This window comes from Protopterus annectens, chromosome 10.part0, assembly GCF_019279795.1.
Source record: "Protopterus annectens isolate FY-2018-M chromosome 10.part0, PAN1.0, whole genome shotgun sequence".
NCBI lineage: Eukaryota > Metazoa > Chordata > Ceratodontiformes > Protopteridae > Protopterus > Protopterus annectens.
The window spans coordinates 1,835,545,858-1,835,562,299 of NC_056744.1; the positions used below are offsets into that span (position 1 = coordinate 1,835,545,858).

Here is a 16,442-nt window from a genome sequence, read left to right on the forward strand (position 1 = left end):
CAGATACCTCAAGAATGTTCTAGACAGAGCACCTGAAGTAAACTTGAAGTTCAGTCCTCTGAAGTGCAAATTCAGACTTCCAGAAGTTACATATGTACGTCATTTACCAGCACTGGCTTGAGACCAGACCTGACCAAGCAAGCAGCTATTCTTGAGATATCAGCACCAGATAAATGTACAAGTCCTACAACATTTTCTAGGCATGGTCAGCTATTTAGACAAGTTCATACCAGACTTCAGTGAGTTGGCAGCACCTTTAAGAGAGCTAACGTGCAGAAATGTTGCATGGTCATGGTTGGAACAGCACCAGAAGGTGTTTTGAAGAATTTAAGCAGAAAATTGCTACCCCACCTACATGAAGATACTTTGATGTGGACAAACCAGTCACTATTTTCCTGTGATGCTTCAAAATTTGGTCTTGGCACAGTTGTATTTCAAGAGGGCAGACCAGTAGCCTCTGCATCTAAAACACTAACCCAAACTGAGATGCAGTATGCCGAGATTGAGAAGGAGTTTTTGGCAATAGTATTTGCATGTTCCAAGTTTCATGATTATATTTGCGGTTGAGCTATTAAGGTTGAAACTGACCACCAACCTCTAGTTACTATTCTAAAGAAGCCTATGGATTCCGCTCCAGCGAGATTGCAAAGAATAATGCTCAGATTGCAAAAGTAAATTTCAAAATGGTCTACATGAAAGGCAAATTGCTCTGTCTGGCTAACAGCTTGATGCAGAGAATTTTAACTTTTTGAAGTGATAGTGCATAATTTTTGTACCACTAGACGCGAGTTAAAAAATCACACTCGGACTGATCCAGTTTTGCAAAGCTCACTCTCCGCATTAATGTTGGATGGCCATCAAAGCAATCTAGTGTACCACCTGAAGTGCAAACCTGTTTTCCTTAGAGATGAATTGTTGGAATATGGCATTATTTTCAAAAGTCCTAAAATTATTGTTCCTGCTTCCTTGCAACAAAAATATATCCATATTTTACATCGTGGTCAGCCAGGGTCTGCATCCACTAAGAGAAGAGCAAGAGAATTTGTGTTTTGGCCTTCATTACCAAAAGACTGATCAAGTGCTTCCTTCTTGTTCAGTATGCAATAGTACTAGACTGCATTTGCAAAGAGAACCACTTCAGCTAAGTCCAGTTCCTGAACCACCTTGATCAACAGTTGCAACTGATATCTGTGAGTGGAACAATCAACACTACTTAGTTTTGGTGGACTCTTCAAATTGGCTTGAGATTGATCTACTACCTAACATCTACTGCTGTTATTACTAAGTTGAAACATAATTTCTCAGTTCATGGTAGTCCACAGAAAGTTATTTCTGACAATGGTACTCAATTTACTATTCAGTTGTTTCAGAAATTTACAAAAGAATGGGACTTGGTACATGTCACTAGTAGTCCTGAATATCCCCAGTCAAATAGTCTAGCTGAACACGCAGAGTACAAAGCAGTTACTTGAAAGGTCAAAGCGTGACAATACCGATGTGTTCTTGAATTTGCTTAATCTGAAAAACCTACTCCGTGACTGTATTCTTGGCTCACTTCCTCAGACTACTTTCCAGGCAAACTTGAACTACACTACCTATTTCTTCAGGTTTGTTGAAGCCTAAACCTAAGAGCAGTAAAACCATCATGGCTCAATTGGTTAGGAAGTATAATATCCAGAAATCGTTACGACTAATCAAGCAGATTACTTCACCGGTGAGCAATGGAGAGATGGTACCAATCCAGACAACGAAAGGTTTTGTTTGAATTGGACAGATTACAGGCATCTGTGCCGACCCAAGGTCCTACCTGGTAGACTCTGAGGGTGTGGAATATAGGAGGAACCATAGACATCATCTTCCTGTTCCAGAATCATCATCACCTTCGTAGCATTGTTTCTGCGATGCAAACTCAATCTAAGAGTGAATCAGACAGTTTCTTTACCAGAATGTGTTCAAAATTCTGATTCTATTCCAGAAATTGTTCCATATATTCTGCAGGTCAAACATTTTGCAGAGACCGTTCCAGTTGCTAAATATAATTCCCAGTTATATGTCGCACTATATGGAAGAGCATCAAAGCCTAGTATGAAATTTGCAGCAGTGTGGACTTATATGTATGTGTACTTAGTACTGGTGTGCATACCAAATAAACTCAACGTTGTACGATCTATTTCTCAGAGGGAGGATGTAGCTCAGAATGCAAGTGATGTGTGCTGTATCTTTAAGAAGCATATCAAGGCCGTACGTAGACGTATAAATTCCAGACACGTGCAATCCTTAATGCCATTTTCTCAGAGCAGCCAGAGTGAGAGTATGCGTGATCGCAGTTGTTAATTTGTATAGAAGTTACTTAAGTTAGTCAGTAAACCTCTGTAGTGATGTCTGTATAAAGTAAACTTCTGTAGTGATGTCTGTATAAAGTAAAGCTGCTTCAACAGAACCCACAAAGACTCTTCTATTGTGTCCAAAGTAGGAGAGCGACAATATCCCTAGAGTAAAGAATATTTTAACAGTGAGAAGTAGGACTTGTGCTGTTCTGATAAGAATGCAACACAACTGTACTTTGAGTAAGGTTTAGATTGTTTACTGATGTTCTTCGTCTTTCACTGTTGCAGTCATTACATTTGGGTTATCTGCCTGCAGGTAGCCCTCAGCCAGCCTGAATATCAAAGTCTTGGATTCCTGCGTCGGATGCGGTCTCCTCTTCCATGACGTCAGGTCATCAGGGGTATAAAACATGCAGCCGATGCCATTACATCGGTCTTTCTTGCTGCACAGTGCCAGAAGCAGTTTGCAAGTGCCGGTCAGACAACTCCTGAAATTTTTGTTTTCGAGTTTCGGAACCGAAGTCTTCAAAAAGCTAAGTACCCCGTTGGGGATCCTTTTTCTTGCTCTTAAACGATGTCAGTAAAAGTTAACAATTGTATTACCTGTGGAAAGCAAATACCTCATAAAGATTTTCATTCGTACTGCATTCCTTGCTTAGGCCCAGACCACAATGTCCCCCGCTGTCGATTTTGTGCCTTATTCAACCCCAAGACTATTCGTCATTGGTTTCTTTTTGCAGCAAATTATTTCAGTACTCTATCCAGAAATGGCTTCAGTAAGCGATCCATCTACCGACATTCTGAAAAAACATAAAGATAAAGACAGAGAGACCGCATAGGTCCAAAGCTGCCGACGACGCTTCCGTTAAGCTAGTCGCCAGTTCGCCGGTACTCAGTGAGGCGCTTTCGCAGCCCCTGATACCCGCTACTTCAGATTTGCTGGCCTCTGCTGAGACCCATTCGGAGTCCGATATGCCGTGAGATGGCACTTATGGAACCTGTGGATGTCCCTACCTTGGATGGGTCCGAAGCCGATGTGCAGGCACCAGCTTCTGAGGGTGTATTCAGGCCTATTGACTTGCATTTCAGACCGACGCCATCTTCTTCTTCAAGGCCTAAAACTCGACCCACGCCTAGAAAACTGGCATCCAAACCTCATGGTCAGGCCCCTATGCCTAAAAAACAAATAAGAATGGCTGAAGACCTTATTACTCTAATCAGGGGAAGCCACCCTTCTCCCTCTAAGAGACCTAGAACTGGATTTTCCTTCTGATTCTTCTGATCAGGATTCTGAAATTTCTGTTTTTTCTGATGACCAGGATTTGCCCTTCTCTACCTATGAGGATTCTGATGCAGAGGATTCCATTCCCTCTGCTTCCTCTCCAGAAGATTTTTCTTTTGGTGAAACCTTGCATACTCTTAGGGAGCATTTCCGCTGGGAAAGCCAGGATTACTCCAAAAAGAGGCTTAGGGAATTCTTACTCCTCCCTCAACACAGGCCTTTAGCTATCCCTCCTGTCCTGGATATTGTAAATGATGCCTTCTTGGAATCTAGTCTGGCCCCAGATACTTTACCTCCAGCGCCCAGGAAGCTTGACTGGTATTACAGAGTACCTGACTCTCACAAGTTCCTCCTCAGGAATCCTACTGCGGACCCAGAAACCATTTCCCAAGGACCTAAAGGCATTAAGGCTACTACTGCCAAAACCCTACCCCCTCTGACAGAGATTCCAGGGCCTTGGACAGATGGGGTAAGAAGGTATACAATTCTGCTACTTTGGCCATTAGGGCCTTAAACTGCCAGTTTCATATGTTAAAGTATCAGCAGTATATTATGGGACTACTTAAACAGAAAATTATGTTGATTCCTGACTGTGCTGAAAATAAAGAATTACAGGATTTAATGCATTCTACTGAACAAGTTGGTAAACATACTTTGCAATGTGGTTTTGACTCTTTAGAAGCATCTTGCAGGGCTGCTGTCATGGATCTGTACTTAGAAGACATGCTTGGCTTAAGGAGCAAAATTTGCCAGATCATGTTAAAGCTAAATTACTGGATGATCCCTTAAACCAAGACCGCCTGTTTGGCAACAAAGCAGAAGTCCTTAAAAAGATGGAGGAAAAAGCTAAATCCATGCAAACTGTTAGATTTCCTGCAAGTACAGCCTCCCAGATTTAGCAGGCATTGGCCTTTTAAGAATTGGTCATTTCCTGTCTCTTCCAGGCCTTCTCAGTCCAAACCCAGGAACAGCAGACCACCTAGGCTACAGTCTCAAGGTACTCACAGGCCTAAGCAGTGGGGCACTACCACTTCCAAAGCTGGAAGTAGTAAGACACCCCCCTATGGAAAAATGTCACAATGACTTAACCGTAAACCTTCCAAGCCCTGCTCAACTACCTGCTGCCTTAGGAGGAAAGCATGCCCTGCATGCAAAAAACTGGGAACTCATTACCCAGGACAAATGGGTTTTAAATATAGTTTTCCAAGGATACAGATTCCACTTCCACACCTTACCAACCCCAAATAGTTGGCCAGACCTACCCCCAAATCAGTGGGTGGAGGCTCAACAGCAGGTTCTCTCTCTTCTAAGTATCAGGGCTATTCAGCCTGTCCCAGCAGAAGAAAGGGGACAAGGTTTTTACTCAAGACTTTTCCTGGTACCCAGAAAAGATTGCTCCTGGCATCCTATCCTGGACCTCTCTATTCTAAACACCTTTTTGGTAATCCCAACATTCAAAATGCTAACACTTCAACAGATGCTTCCTATGCTATGCAAAGATGCCTGGTTGGCAACCTTAGACTTAAAGGAAGCTTACCTGCGCATTCCAGTAAGGGAATCTTGCAGGAAATACCTACTCTTCAGAGCAGGCTCCATGCACTATTAGTTCTCTGCACTTCCCTTTGGCTTCTCTACTGCGCCCAGGGTATTCACAAAGTGTCTAGCTCCAGTCATTGCATTTTGCAGGCAAAGAAATATTCATGTATACCCATACCTGGACGATTGTCTAATTCAGGCAGAAAGCTAGGACATGCTACTAAAACATCTGGCATTTGTAAAGAAACTTCTAACCTCACTGGGGTACACCATAAACGAAAATAAATCTCCTCTAGTACCCTGCCAACAGATTGTATTCCTGGGAGCAAGCTTGAACACAACTTCCCAGATGGCTTACCTCACACCAGAGAAACAAGTTTGACAGCCTCCTTCAAACTACTGGCCACAACGACCCAGCTATCTGCAAGAAAAATCCTGCAAGCCCTGGGATTCATGGCCTCTTGCATTCTACTAATTCCATATGCAAGACTGCATATGAGGAAACTGCAGTGTTATCTAAAAAGCCTATGGTGTCAACATTCTCAGGACATGGAATCAATGATTCCTATCATTCCTTGCATAAAGACAGAGTTCGTTTGGTGGGCAGAGGCCTGCTATCACAACAAGGGGCTCCCATTCACTCTACCCCCTGCCGCCCAAGCCCTAACAACAGACGCATCAGACTATGCATGGTGGGCTCAGTTGGCAGGGCAGTGCATTCAGGGCAAATGGAACCAGAGTCAGATGCATCTGCATATCAATCAAAAAGAAATGTTAGCTGTACAGAATTCCCTGACAGCCTTCAAGGACCACATTCTTCCAGGACAATTATTGGTAAAGACAGACAACACCACTGTTATGTGGCACATAAACAAACAGGGGGGAACCCACTCGTACCCTCTCTGTAGAATAGCCATGGCTCTGTGGAACACAGCCTTGAGCTACCAAGTGCACCTACAAGCTCAATTCCTGCCAGGGAAGTTAAATTCACTGGCAGACGACCTACGCAGAAATCTCATGTTCCCACACGAGTGGAAACTGGAACCAAAGATATTCAACCTTTTGAGAAACAAATTGGGGAATCCAGAAATAGACTTGTTTGCCTCCCCTCAGAACTACCAAACAAGAACTTCCCACAGTCAAGGTTGGAAAGTGGATGCCCTGTCCTTCACCTGGGAAAGCTTCTCAGTTTATGCCTCCCCCCCGTTGCCTCTCCTCTCGAAAGTTCAGCTAAAGATTAAACAGGACAAACCAAGGACAATACTGATTGCACCAGACTGGCCACACCAGCACTGGTACCCGCACTTGCGCAGTATGTCACTGCTGGAACCATGGCACCTGCCTCAGACCCCTTCCCTGCTGTCCCAGCAGGAGGGCCAGATTCTGCACCCTCAACTTCAAACCCTGAACCTTGCAGCCTGGCTAATTCCTTGAGCTCTCCAATAACATCCCTCAGTAAGCAGGTGCTAGATATCATTCTGGAGGCAAGGAGGCCTAGTACTGGAAAATCCTATGCTGAAAAGTGGAAAATATACTGTTCCTGGAGCCAAACTCAGGGGATGGGCAACAACGGTGCTCAGCTTACCGCATATTCTTCAGTACTTAACAGAGATGCTCCACAAGGGCCTTTCCTTCTCGTCGATTAAAATTCATGCCTCTGCCATTTCAGCTCATTATAATACTGAACCACCCCTCTTCTCTCACCCCCTGCTAAAGCAATTCCTCAGAGGGGCCACAAATTTAAGACCACCCAAGAGAGCCCCTACTCCAGCCTGGGACCTTAACTTTGTATTGGAAATGTGTCTCTGCCTCCTTTTGAGCCAGCTGTAACTGCTGAGTTAAAATTCCTTTCTTGGGAAGCAGCCTTCCTTCTAGCCATCACTTCAGCAAGAAGAGTGTCTGAATTACAGGCCCTCATGGCAGTGGAACCATTCATAATCTTCCATGGAGACAGGGTGTCCCTCTGGAAGAATCCTTCCTTTATGCCCAAGGTGGTGTGGCCCTAAATCGGTCCATTCATTTGCGTACTGTTTTCCCGAATCCACAAAACAAAGGAGAATGAATACTGCACTCTTTGGGCATGCACAGACAACTTAGATTTTATTTGGACAGGACTAAGCCTCTCAGAAAATCTAAGTGAATAGCCCATTACATTCATTTCTGCTATAAGCACAATGGAAAACCTACCCCACAGGGGTAAGATCACATTCCACCAGGGCTGCATCTGCCTCTACAGCTTTTCTCAGAGGTGTTCCTACCAGGGACATCCTAGAAGCTGCTACCTGGAGTTCTGTACACATACCTTTGCAAGCATTTACCACATGCCTATTTTCTCTAAATCCAGAGCTGGTTTTGCCACTGCAGTTTTGCAGGGTTAATAGCTGGTCCTAGTGCTCTCTAACTTCCTCCTCCCTTCCTTAGCTTTGGGAATCAACCCAAATGTAATGACTGCAACAGTGAAACACAAAGAACATAGTGCAGTTGTTTACACTTACCATAAATGTAGATGTTCGAGTGTATTCACTGTTGCAGTCCTGGTTACCCTCCCTCCAGCCCCCTGACCTCTCTTGGCTATACCTTTCTTCTTTAGTGTATTTCAGCTTTCTGTTGAATTTGCTTTTTAATGGAGGTGTAACATAACATATAATTGCTTTCCATTGTGGGGGCACCTGACATCTGGGGCAAAAAAAAATGATGTAATGGCTTCAGCTGCATGTTTTATACCCCTGACGACCTGACGTCATGGAAGAAGAGACAGCATCCGACCCAGGAATCCAAAGAAGACTCTGGTATTCAGGTCGGCTGAGGGCTACCTGCAAGCAGATAACCCAAATGTAATGACTGCAACAGTGAATACACTCGAACATCTACATTTATGGTAAGTGTACACAACTGTACTTTCTGCTGAATGTGTGAAATTCTGATTGAGGCTGTTGAAAAGTGTGAAGAGAGTAGACAGCGTTTTCATTTACAAGAGTGTGTTTAAAAACAGGAGTAGATTGGTGGAGAGAAACTGCTTCAGTCAGAAGTTGCACAAAGCATTATATTTTACAGTAGGTCACCTGTAATGGTTGAACGTATTTTGTTTTAACATTTTGAGTGAATGCAGTTTGAAAAGAATTAACAGAAATGGGGTTATTTTTCTAAGATTGATGAATACCAGAAATTTCTCTGTGTTATTGTGTGATTTGAGTTTGTTACTGGGGGTGTGTGAGGGACAGTCCCCCACATTTTTTTAATAAAATGAATGGACAAAGTCAACTTTGATCATTTACCATAAACCCCTCACAAAAGGATATTAAGCGTGTATGGAAGCAGGGTTGTATCCAGAATCAAGGCATTAGGTATGCTTTGAATCAAGTTGCATCCAAAGGTACATACATAATTAGAGCATTGGGTGTGCATGAAAGCAGAGGTACATACAGCAGTAGAACGTTAAGTGTGGACGGAAACAGAGCTACATCATGTCTTGGCATTGGTGTCAGTTGAAATTTGCATTTACGTTGCTGTTGTACCTTAAATTTGCAGTGTTTGCCTGGACAGTACATGAGGCCAGTGTAAGATTTTATTTTGTTGGGTTTCTTTTTTTTTTAACTCTGTGTGCACACAGTCTAGCACTTTTGAGGCATAATTTAATCAAATTGAATCCGACCACCCTGTAGTATTGGTTCCCTTGTTGATCTTAGGGTACCTAATTTTCCAAATCCTTTCCCGTTTAGGAAGGAGAACTGGTGGTGTGCTGATTTTATCCTGTACTCTTTACTACTTATCCAAACTTGCTGTTTTGTCAAATGAAGATGATTGCAGTTTGTTTCACTGTAGTAGCTGTGCATTGTCCCAGTTTTACCTGTCCTGTTCTGCATGAGTTAGTCTCACTAATGTTAGGTGGACTGCAAGGAATCCTTTGAGAGAATGCACGGGATGAGCACATAACCATCTGAGGCCGACTAGGCTGCTCATTGACCCCACTTTGCTGGCATTGTTAATAGGAACACTTGCACCTGACCAGAGAGCTGCCCCCCATCCTGTAAGTGCTGTAGTCCTATGGTTATGAAGGTTAATATATGGATTTTGGGGGATTTATAGATTTGGAGCTTTTTATGTATTAAGTTCCTTGTTTGTTTCTTTACGTTTCTTGTTCTTTGTGCTGTTGTGGACCTGTTAACGCCTTCATTTCCACCTGATTGTGTGTTCCTGTATGTCACCTTCTGCTCACTTTTTCTTTCTGCTTCTTTTCTCAGATGTTCAGTTCGATCACGCATATGGTTCTGAAAGCCAAGAAGGACAATCTCGCCCGCCTGCAACAGCAGCAGAATGAAGTTGTTAAGATCAACAAACCAAAAAGCAAGAAACCAGGTGTGAAGAAATGTTGCTGAGGGTAAAATGACAAGGTTTCTTATCCAAGATGCTGTGAGGAATAAAAATACTTGTCGTCCTGCCTGGAAGACTGAATTATGTAAACCATCATGCTTTGGAAGAAGACTTTTCTTTCAGAATGACTTGCTAAGGGGGAAGAAGATTTCTTCCCATGTGACTGGAACTGTGGTGGCTGTTAACATTTGCGCACCTTTTACCACTATTTCGTAAGACGTGGAGTAGAGAAGTGGATTTTTTGCACATGATTTTGCCTTTCAGGCAGTTGTGTTTCTCATACAACCACCTTCTTTCTCTTCCTCGTGTGTTAAAAATTCTATATTGATGTGTAACAGAACCTGTTGCTATAAATTGTATAAACCAGAGTATTGCTGTCTGCTGTTTGAACCGATCTTGATGGAAGCTTTGAGTCTGAGATCAGGGCTGGAGATCTAACTTGTTGGCTGCTTCTATCCCCAGAAGTGGTGGATGACCATCTGATCTCCCTAAACTGTAATCCGGTTTGGAGTTCTTTGACTGGCTTAGACATGAATTGACTTCCTAACACTGACAGTTATGAGCCCTGTAGCTTTGCTGCAGGTTTTATTTTTTTAATTTAACCAGCAGTACTTTCAGAGCAATATATAGAATTATGTACATATATGCATTCATAGTTTTCATCCAAAGTACATTTTTAAGTGATTCTATCGCCTGCTTTGCCTTTTCCTCACATTTCTTGTCTGTTAAGTGAGCACTAGTAAAGAGCTTGCACGACTGATCTTCAGGTGAGCTGAAATGCGGGAATGATCTTCAGGTGTGATGAAATGTAAGCAGCAGTTTGTTTCATAAGTTTGTGTGAAGATCTAGTTAAGTGGGGTATCCGAGTTGATTAGGGTGTGTCTCTCTCTCTCCACTGCTTAATTTTGAGCTTTTGTACGTTCGAATACTTTTTCGCATTACATTTTCATTCCATTGTTACATTTGTTTGATCTAGTCACGCTTAATTTTTTGCCTGAGCAGATTTGTCACCACCCCCATCTGACACACACCCCCATCTGACACTTCTGAGGAATATTTTGCTGCTTTTTCTGACCCTGAGATGTCCGGAAGGCACTCTACGGAGTTGGATTTCAAGAAAAACATTCAAAAGTAACTTGCTTGTGCCTTCATTTGTAAAAGAGCTCATGTTTTTGACCAGGAGCAGAGTTTGGCACGTGGAGCCCTAAAGCTGTGAAACAGCTTCTGTAAAGTCATTTTTCAGTATATTTTTTATAATGTGTAGTATTTATTCTAATAAATTCCTGTCAACCATTTTTTTTTAAACATCTCATCCCATGACTTTGCATTGTTGTTGCATTTCTGTTCCGTTGCTGTCCTGCCACTGATCTTTGTGGTTTCCCACTTTTAGCAGATACTTGTTTTTTGTTTTTAAATTAATCTTTTCTTTCATGCCACCTTCACACTTCAGAAGAACTACATTTCTGCTGTAGTGCAGAAGGGTGGGAGTGCATCTGTATTCCCTAATTTGTATTGTGGGTTCAGGGTGCATATCTGTACTTCCCTTCCAATCTCGTTTCTCAGCATTATCAAATGATTTCTTGCCAATTGTTTCCCTCCTGCTGCAGGAGAAAAAAATGTGTTTTGTATCTGGTAGTCCTTTGAGCTTTGTAAGTGGGTAAAACACAATGGCGCAAAGATGTATCCAGTAGCCATAGAGTATGCATACGTTTATGTGCTGCTTTGTGCAGTATAGGGCTGTAGCACTAATTACAGAAAATGCCTGATTACAGGTTTGTGAATGCTGACCACTGCAGCTTATTGCAGGTCATGTTTGTTCCCTTATCCACCTAACTATACTATTACAGAAAATGTCTGATGCCAGGTTTGTGAATACTGACCACTGCAGCTTATTACAGGTCATGTTTGTTCCCTTATCCACCTAACTGTACTATTACAGAAAATGTCTGATGCCAGGTTTGTGAATGCTGACCACTGCAGCTTATTGCAGGTCATGTTTGTTCCCTTATCCACCTAACTGTACTATTACAGAAAATGTCTGATGCCAGGTTTGTGAATGCTGACCATTGCAGCTTATTACAGGTCATGTTTGTTCCCTTATCCACCTAACTGTACTATTACAGAAAATGTCTGATGCCAGGTTTGTGAATACTGACCACTGCAGCTTATTACAGGTCATGTTTGTTCCCTTATCCACCTAACTGTACTATTACAGAAAATGTCTGATGCCAGGTTTGTGAATGCTGACCACTGCAGCTTATTGCAGGTCATGTTTGTTCCCTTATCCACCTAACTGTACTATTACAGAAAATGTCTGATGCCAGGTTTGTGAATGCTGACCACTGCAGCTTATTGCAGGTCATGCATGTTCCCTTATCCACCTAACTATACCCAGCATCTTGAAGTTTCTCCAAAATCTGCTCCTGACCAGATGTTAAGAGCATGTTGTCAAACTGCGTTCTGCGCTCCTGTCGTACTACAGTTCCTCAGTAGATAAACATTTCAGACCTGGAAGACTTGTGTTCATTCTGGTATTTAAATTTATCATAGTGAATGGGTGGTGTAGATGCAGGTAAAATTGCAACTTTTTTGTGTATTTTTTAATCTGTAACCAAAATATCAGTGAGTCTGTAAAGCCATGTTTTCCATTCCAGATGGATTTTTTTTTCTTTCATTGGTTTTGATTCCAGATTGATGTTCTTTGATTGCAGAGAAGCTCATCAACCACGAGAGTTTGGGAGATGCCTGCCACGTATGATGACTGTTTACTCATTTGGGGTGAGAGCTCAATTCATTGGTGGTGTGGGTTATTGCTTTATAAGTCCCTGGTCATGTTTAAGTTCCTGTCCCAGAAGTGAAAGAGAGTGGGCTGATGTGTAGAATCTCTTATGGGGGGGTCTAGAATCATGTGGATGCACTGCTGTTCTGCCAGGATGCAGATGTGAAGCCCCCTACCACATCCTACTGCGGGGACAAGCCCAGCCACGCTGCCATTTGGCTGTGTCCTCCCTCCCCAGCTGCCTACTTTTTTTGGGTTGGTGATGCAGCAGACAGCTGTCCAGCATCAGTGGGTGATGCCACTGAGTTTTTAAGTTTCTTTCAGCAGATTTTGTGTTGGGCATGAGATGGGTAGGTGTAATGGCCTGCATTTCCACTCCAATATTCAAAGTGCATTAACAATGTTTCAGGAAGAAAAAAACAGTCTGTATCACATGTTGAGATGCTGCCTGTGTTATTTTAGGAGATGAGGCTGATGTTTCATTGTGACAGTGTAAACTCCTTTTGGCAAAGGCAGTTCGCGCACACCTCTTTCTTACTTGCACTTGCCCACTTGCTGGCCAGCCAGACCTTGGATACATTATTAATGCACTGCTGGTCATTACAAGTGCATAACACTAGGTGGGCTTATGCTGTTCCAAAAGCTTCAGTTAACATGTTACTACATCACGCTTCATTAAGAGCTACCGCAGTATTTTTTAGTTAACGATTAATGGAATGCCACTGAAGATGGACTTGGGTGCTTGAAAAGTGACTTGTACTAAATACATTTTGTTTGTGATTTGGTAGGATGGTTTTACTCTGAATCCTTCAGCCTTTATTGTACAAGTGGGCTTCTGCTAAAATCTTTGGCTTCTGCCTTTTGATACATAACTGTCTCGCTTTTGAAATGCTCCATTTTGTTCATTTCACTGTTAGTTTTGTATCCCCCTGCTGCTAGCGAGTTGAACATGCCTTTGTCTAGCTCTGAAATCACACGGTGCATCACTGAAGTTGTAAAAATCCGTTGTAAGCAGTTCTTTGCAGTATTGCATATTAAGCACTATAGTTCACAAATCGAGCTTCATTTCTTCCTTTTCTATCGACAGCATAGACTATAGTTTGTTGATATGTGGCTCATAAAGGTTCAATACTGCTAAGAAAGTGCCATGTGATAACCACTACAGCTGTGAAACAGTAAGTGACTTATCACTTCTGTCGTGAAATGGCTCGTGCAGTTAACTACCACCACTGTTTAGCAGTACCTTTAGTTTACCGCTGGTAATAAGAAATGCGTACCAAGTCTGCCAGTAATGTTGAGAAACGTATGCTTGTGTCTGTGATGCTAATGTGTATTTTCTACTAGTGCCACTAAGATACACGTATGATCATCACTGCTGTCAAGAGACGGGTCATAAATTATACCATTGCCAGTGTGTCTCCCTTCACTAGAGACATGGCATGCAGTTTCACTGCTGTACAGAAATTGTTCTATAGAATTTGTATAGTCATCAGTAAACAGACAGGCAGAATTGCCAGACCGAGTAATTCCTTATTGGAGGTACATTGTAGATCCATCACTGTTGAATGGACCCTCTGTAAGTCGTGCAGCACTGTGGTATGTTTGTAACATTCTGTATGAGAACATATGTATGTATGTACACACAAGTGCAATTCTTAGTGCTACAGGGAAAAAATGCCCAAGAAACAACTATTGTGTGATCATCTTCAAAATTGCGTGACCACATTTGGTGAGACGTTATCCTAAAATAGGACTTGGCTTTCCTAGCTCTCTGGTTTGCTCAGTTTACTTTTTGTTTGAATATTTGTATGAAGTTATTTGTTGTATTTTATACTGGGATTTTTTTTTGTAATGCACTGTAGTTTGAAGCCTGTAAAGCTTTTTTACTCAAGCAATTGCTTCCTTGAACCACTTGTATCCCCACTCCATCCTGTCTTACTAAGAAAGTAAACCACTGTAGTTAAAATGAAATGTTACAAATTCATGAATCATTCTTCTGGGGATATGCATTTGTCACCTTTAAGCAGTATGTAATAGAGAAGTAAGTTTTTAGTTGTGTATTTTATCATGAAACAGACCCAAGAAAATTACTTTATTAAAAAAAATTGTAGTGATTGAGGGAGGATTGGTGCATCTTTAAGGAATGCCTCCCATAGACACACATGGAAGGTTCAGTGATGATGGTTCCATTTACAGCATGAAAGAAGTCACAAAATAGTTGCTGTTTACCATAGCAGGTAGGAAATGTTTGTTTTGTTTGAAACTCCTTCACAGTTTATTGCAACAATGTTGTGCAGGTGCCACGGCTGCACAAAGGAGCTCATGTGCTGCGTAAACGCATTTTGTTGTGCAGGCACCACGGCTGCACAAAGGAGCTCCTGTGTTCATGTATGAAGTATTGCTGTAATAGTTGTAGAAAGATCCCCTTGACCATTTGTCACTGCACTAGCCAAGAGACTTCTGTCTTGTTCTGAGCCACAGTTACATTGTTCCAGATAGTCTTGAAACTGTTGCCCTTTGCTAGGCAGTTGATAAAGTGATGCTACCATTTCCTGATTAACGGCAATGAAACTGACACCTTGTTCAGTGTGACAGGCATAAGTGCACTGCACTGCTTCGAACTGTGGTCCTCAAGACTGTCATGGTTTGGGCAGCCAGCTACAAGCCTGCTTAAACACAGAGGTTATATGATTGTTGTCTTACTTTCTGGTAGTTTGTAATCTGAATATGATATTCCTGCATTTCTCTTAGCACTGTGATTCTAAATACCAGATGAGCTGCTTGCATGCTGAAAAAATAGTCTGGTTTGTACTAGAGTTTAAGATGCATGAAATTAGACTCCTCTGCAGTCACGTCAGCCTTTGTCCTGATCTGTGGGAAAGAGAGTACAGAGCCTGTGCTACAAAAGCTCAGCTGTAACAGTTGGCTCTGTAAGGGTAGCCAAAAGCTTATAAACAGCAGACATATGGAGGCTGAGCATTTTAGAGTGGGTAATTCTTTGGGCATAGGCATTATTAAAAGAGGGTAACTTTAGCTAGCAGCTGATGGGTTGAACAGAGTTGTTAATTTTCTGTACTTGGCTTCCCCCATGTCTAAACTCTTTATGGATTGAGTTAAAATAATAAAATGTCAAAAGTTTAGTAGTATAACTGAGAGGTTATTGCATACATTGTAAAAGCCTTAAAACCATAATGACTTGCATTCCATCTGTCTCTCATGATATGCAGTCAATTTGGTGCTTTTAATTTTAAGATAAAACACAGAGGAAGACAGCTGGGTTTTGGGTTAAACATTTTTCCCCATAGGATTTTGGTCTTTAGTAAACCAAACCCACCCCTGAAGTGACCTTTGTGCTCCCACTGCACTCTTTACCAAATGCCACTAAACATACCCTGTTAGTTTTACTTTGAGGTTTGTTTTCTGTGTTCGCTACTACTCTGATGTGCTGATTGGAGGGGAGGTATTATGTAACTGTATCCTGACAGCAGTGTGAAACATATCGATGGTAGTACTTTGTCTAGTTCTGTCTTCAGTCATGCTGTGGTAGCACCGCCTTCCTTGCTCAAAAATGTTTTTATTTTTGTTCTACTTTAAATTGCACTTGTATGATTGTGGTTCCCAAAAGTTAAACTGCACAGATTATTCCACTGTGTGTATTTTACTGAAAAACAAAATAATACTGGGAAAAAAGTGGTTGGGTACTTAGTCCATATTGTAAGCTGCACTCGTATGTTAGAATTGTCTTTTAAAGAACTTCCACTTGCTATGTGAAAAGGACTGCGACTTTCAGTTAAGTTTGCACAGAGTAATGGGTCCCTTTCTGTCCGTTTCCAGCATGTGTTTTTTGACAGCAGAGTATCACAGTTTCTTGTTTTAGAGTCTTATAGCAATTGCATACATGTTGTTTAAATAAAGAGGAGAATTTTTATAACACTAATAACTTCTGTGTTGTGTTTATGTTCACTTATATTCATTGAAGTGGGACAGTATGGTTGGGGACCACTTATTTCTGCAGTACAGAGGCAACCCCTAATGCATTCTTGCTTTGGAAGCTCCTTGCTGCAGAGGTTGAAATGACACATGCATCCAAGTTGCAAAAGCATAGACGCATACTTAGCTGCTTTATCTTGCATCTGGAAGCTAAAGT

General features: G+C 41.9%; 1 protein-coding gene and 1 long non-coding RNA gene across 2 annotated transcripts in view; both read left to right on the plus strand.

The window, feature by feature from the left end:
- Window positions 1-10,828, plus strand: part of LOC122814082 (ras-related protein Rab-35-like) — a 1,100,536-nt gene extending 1,089,708 nt beyond the window's left edge. The window contains exon 6 of the mRNA XM_044086695.1: window positions 9,387-10,828. Within this exon, the coding sequence (XP_043942630.1) occupies window positions 9,387-9,521 (135 nt within the window). The 3' untranslated portion in view covers window positions 9,522-10,828. The remainder of the gene's footprint in view (window positions 1-9,386) is intronic.
- Window positions 10,829-11,285: 457 nt separating this feature from the next.
- On the plus strand, window positions 11,286-16,232 carry LOC122814083. Its single transcript, XR_006366783.1, has 2 exons — window positions 11,286-11,322; window positions 11,875-16,232. It is a non-coding gene; the product is annotated as an uncharacterized LOC122814083 (long non-coding RNA).
- Window positions 16,233-16,442: the final 210 nt, after the last annotated feature.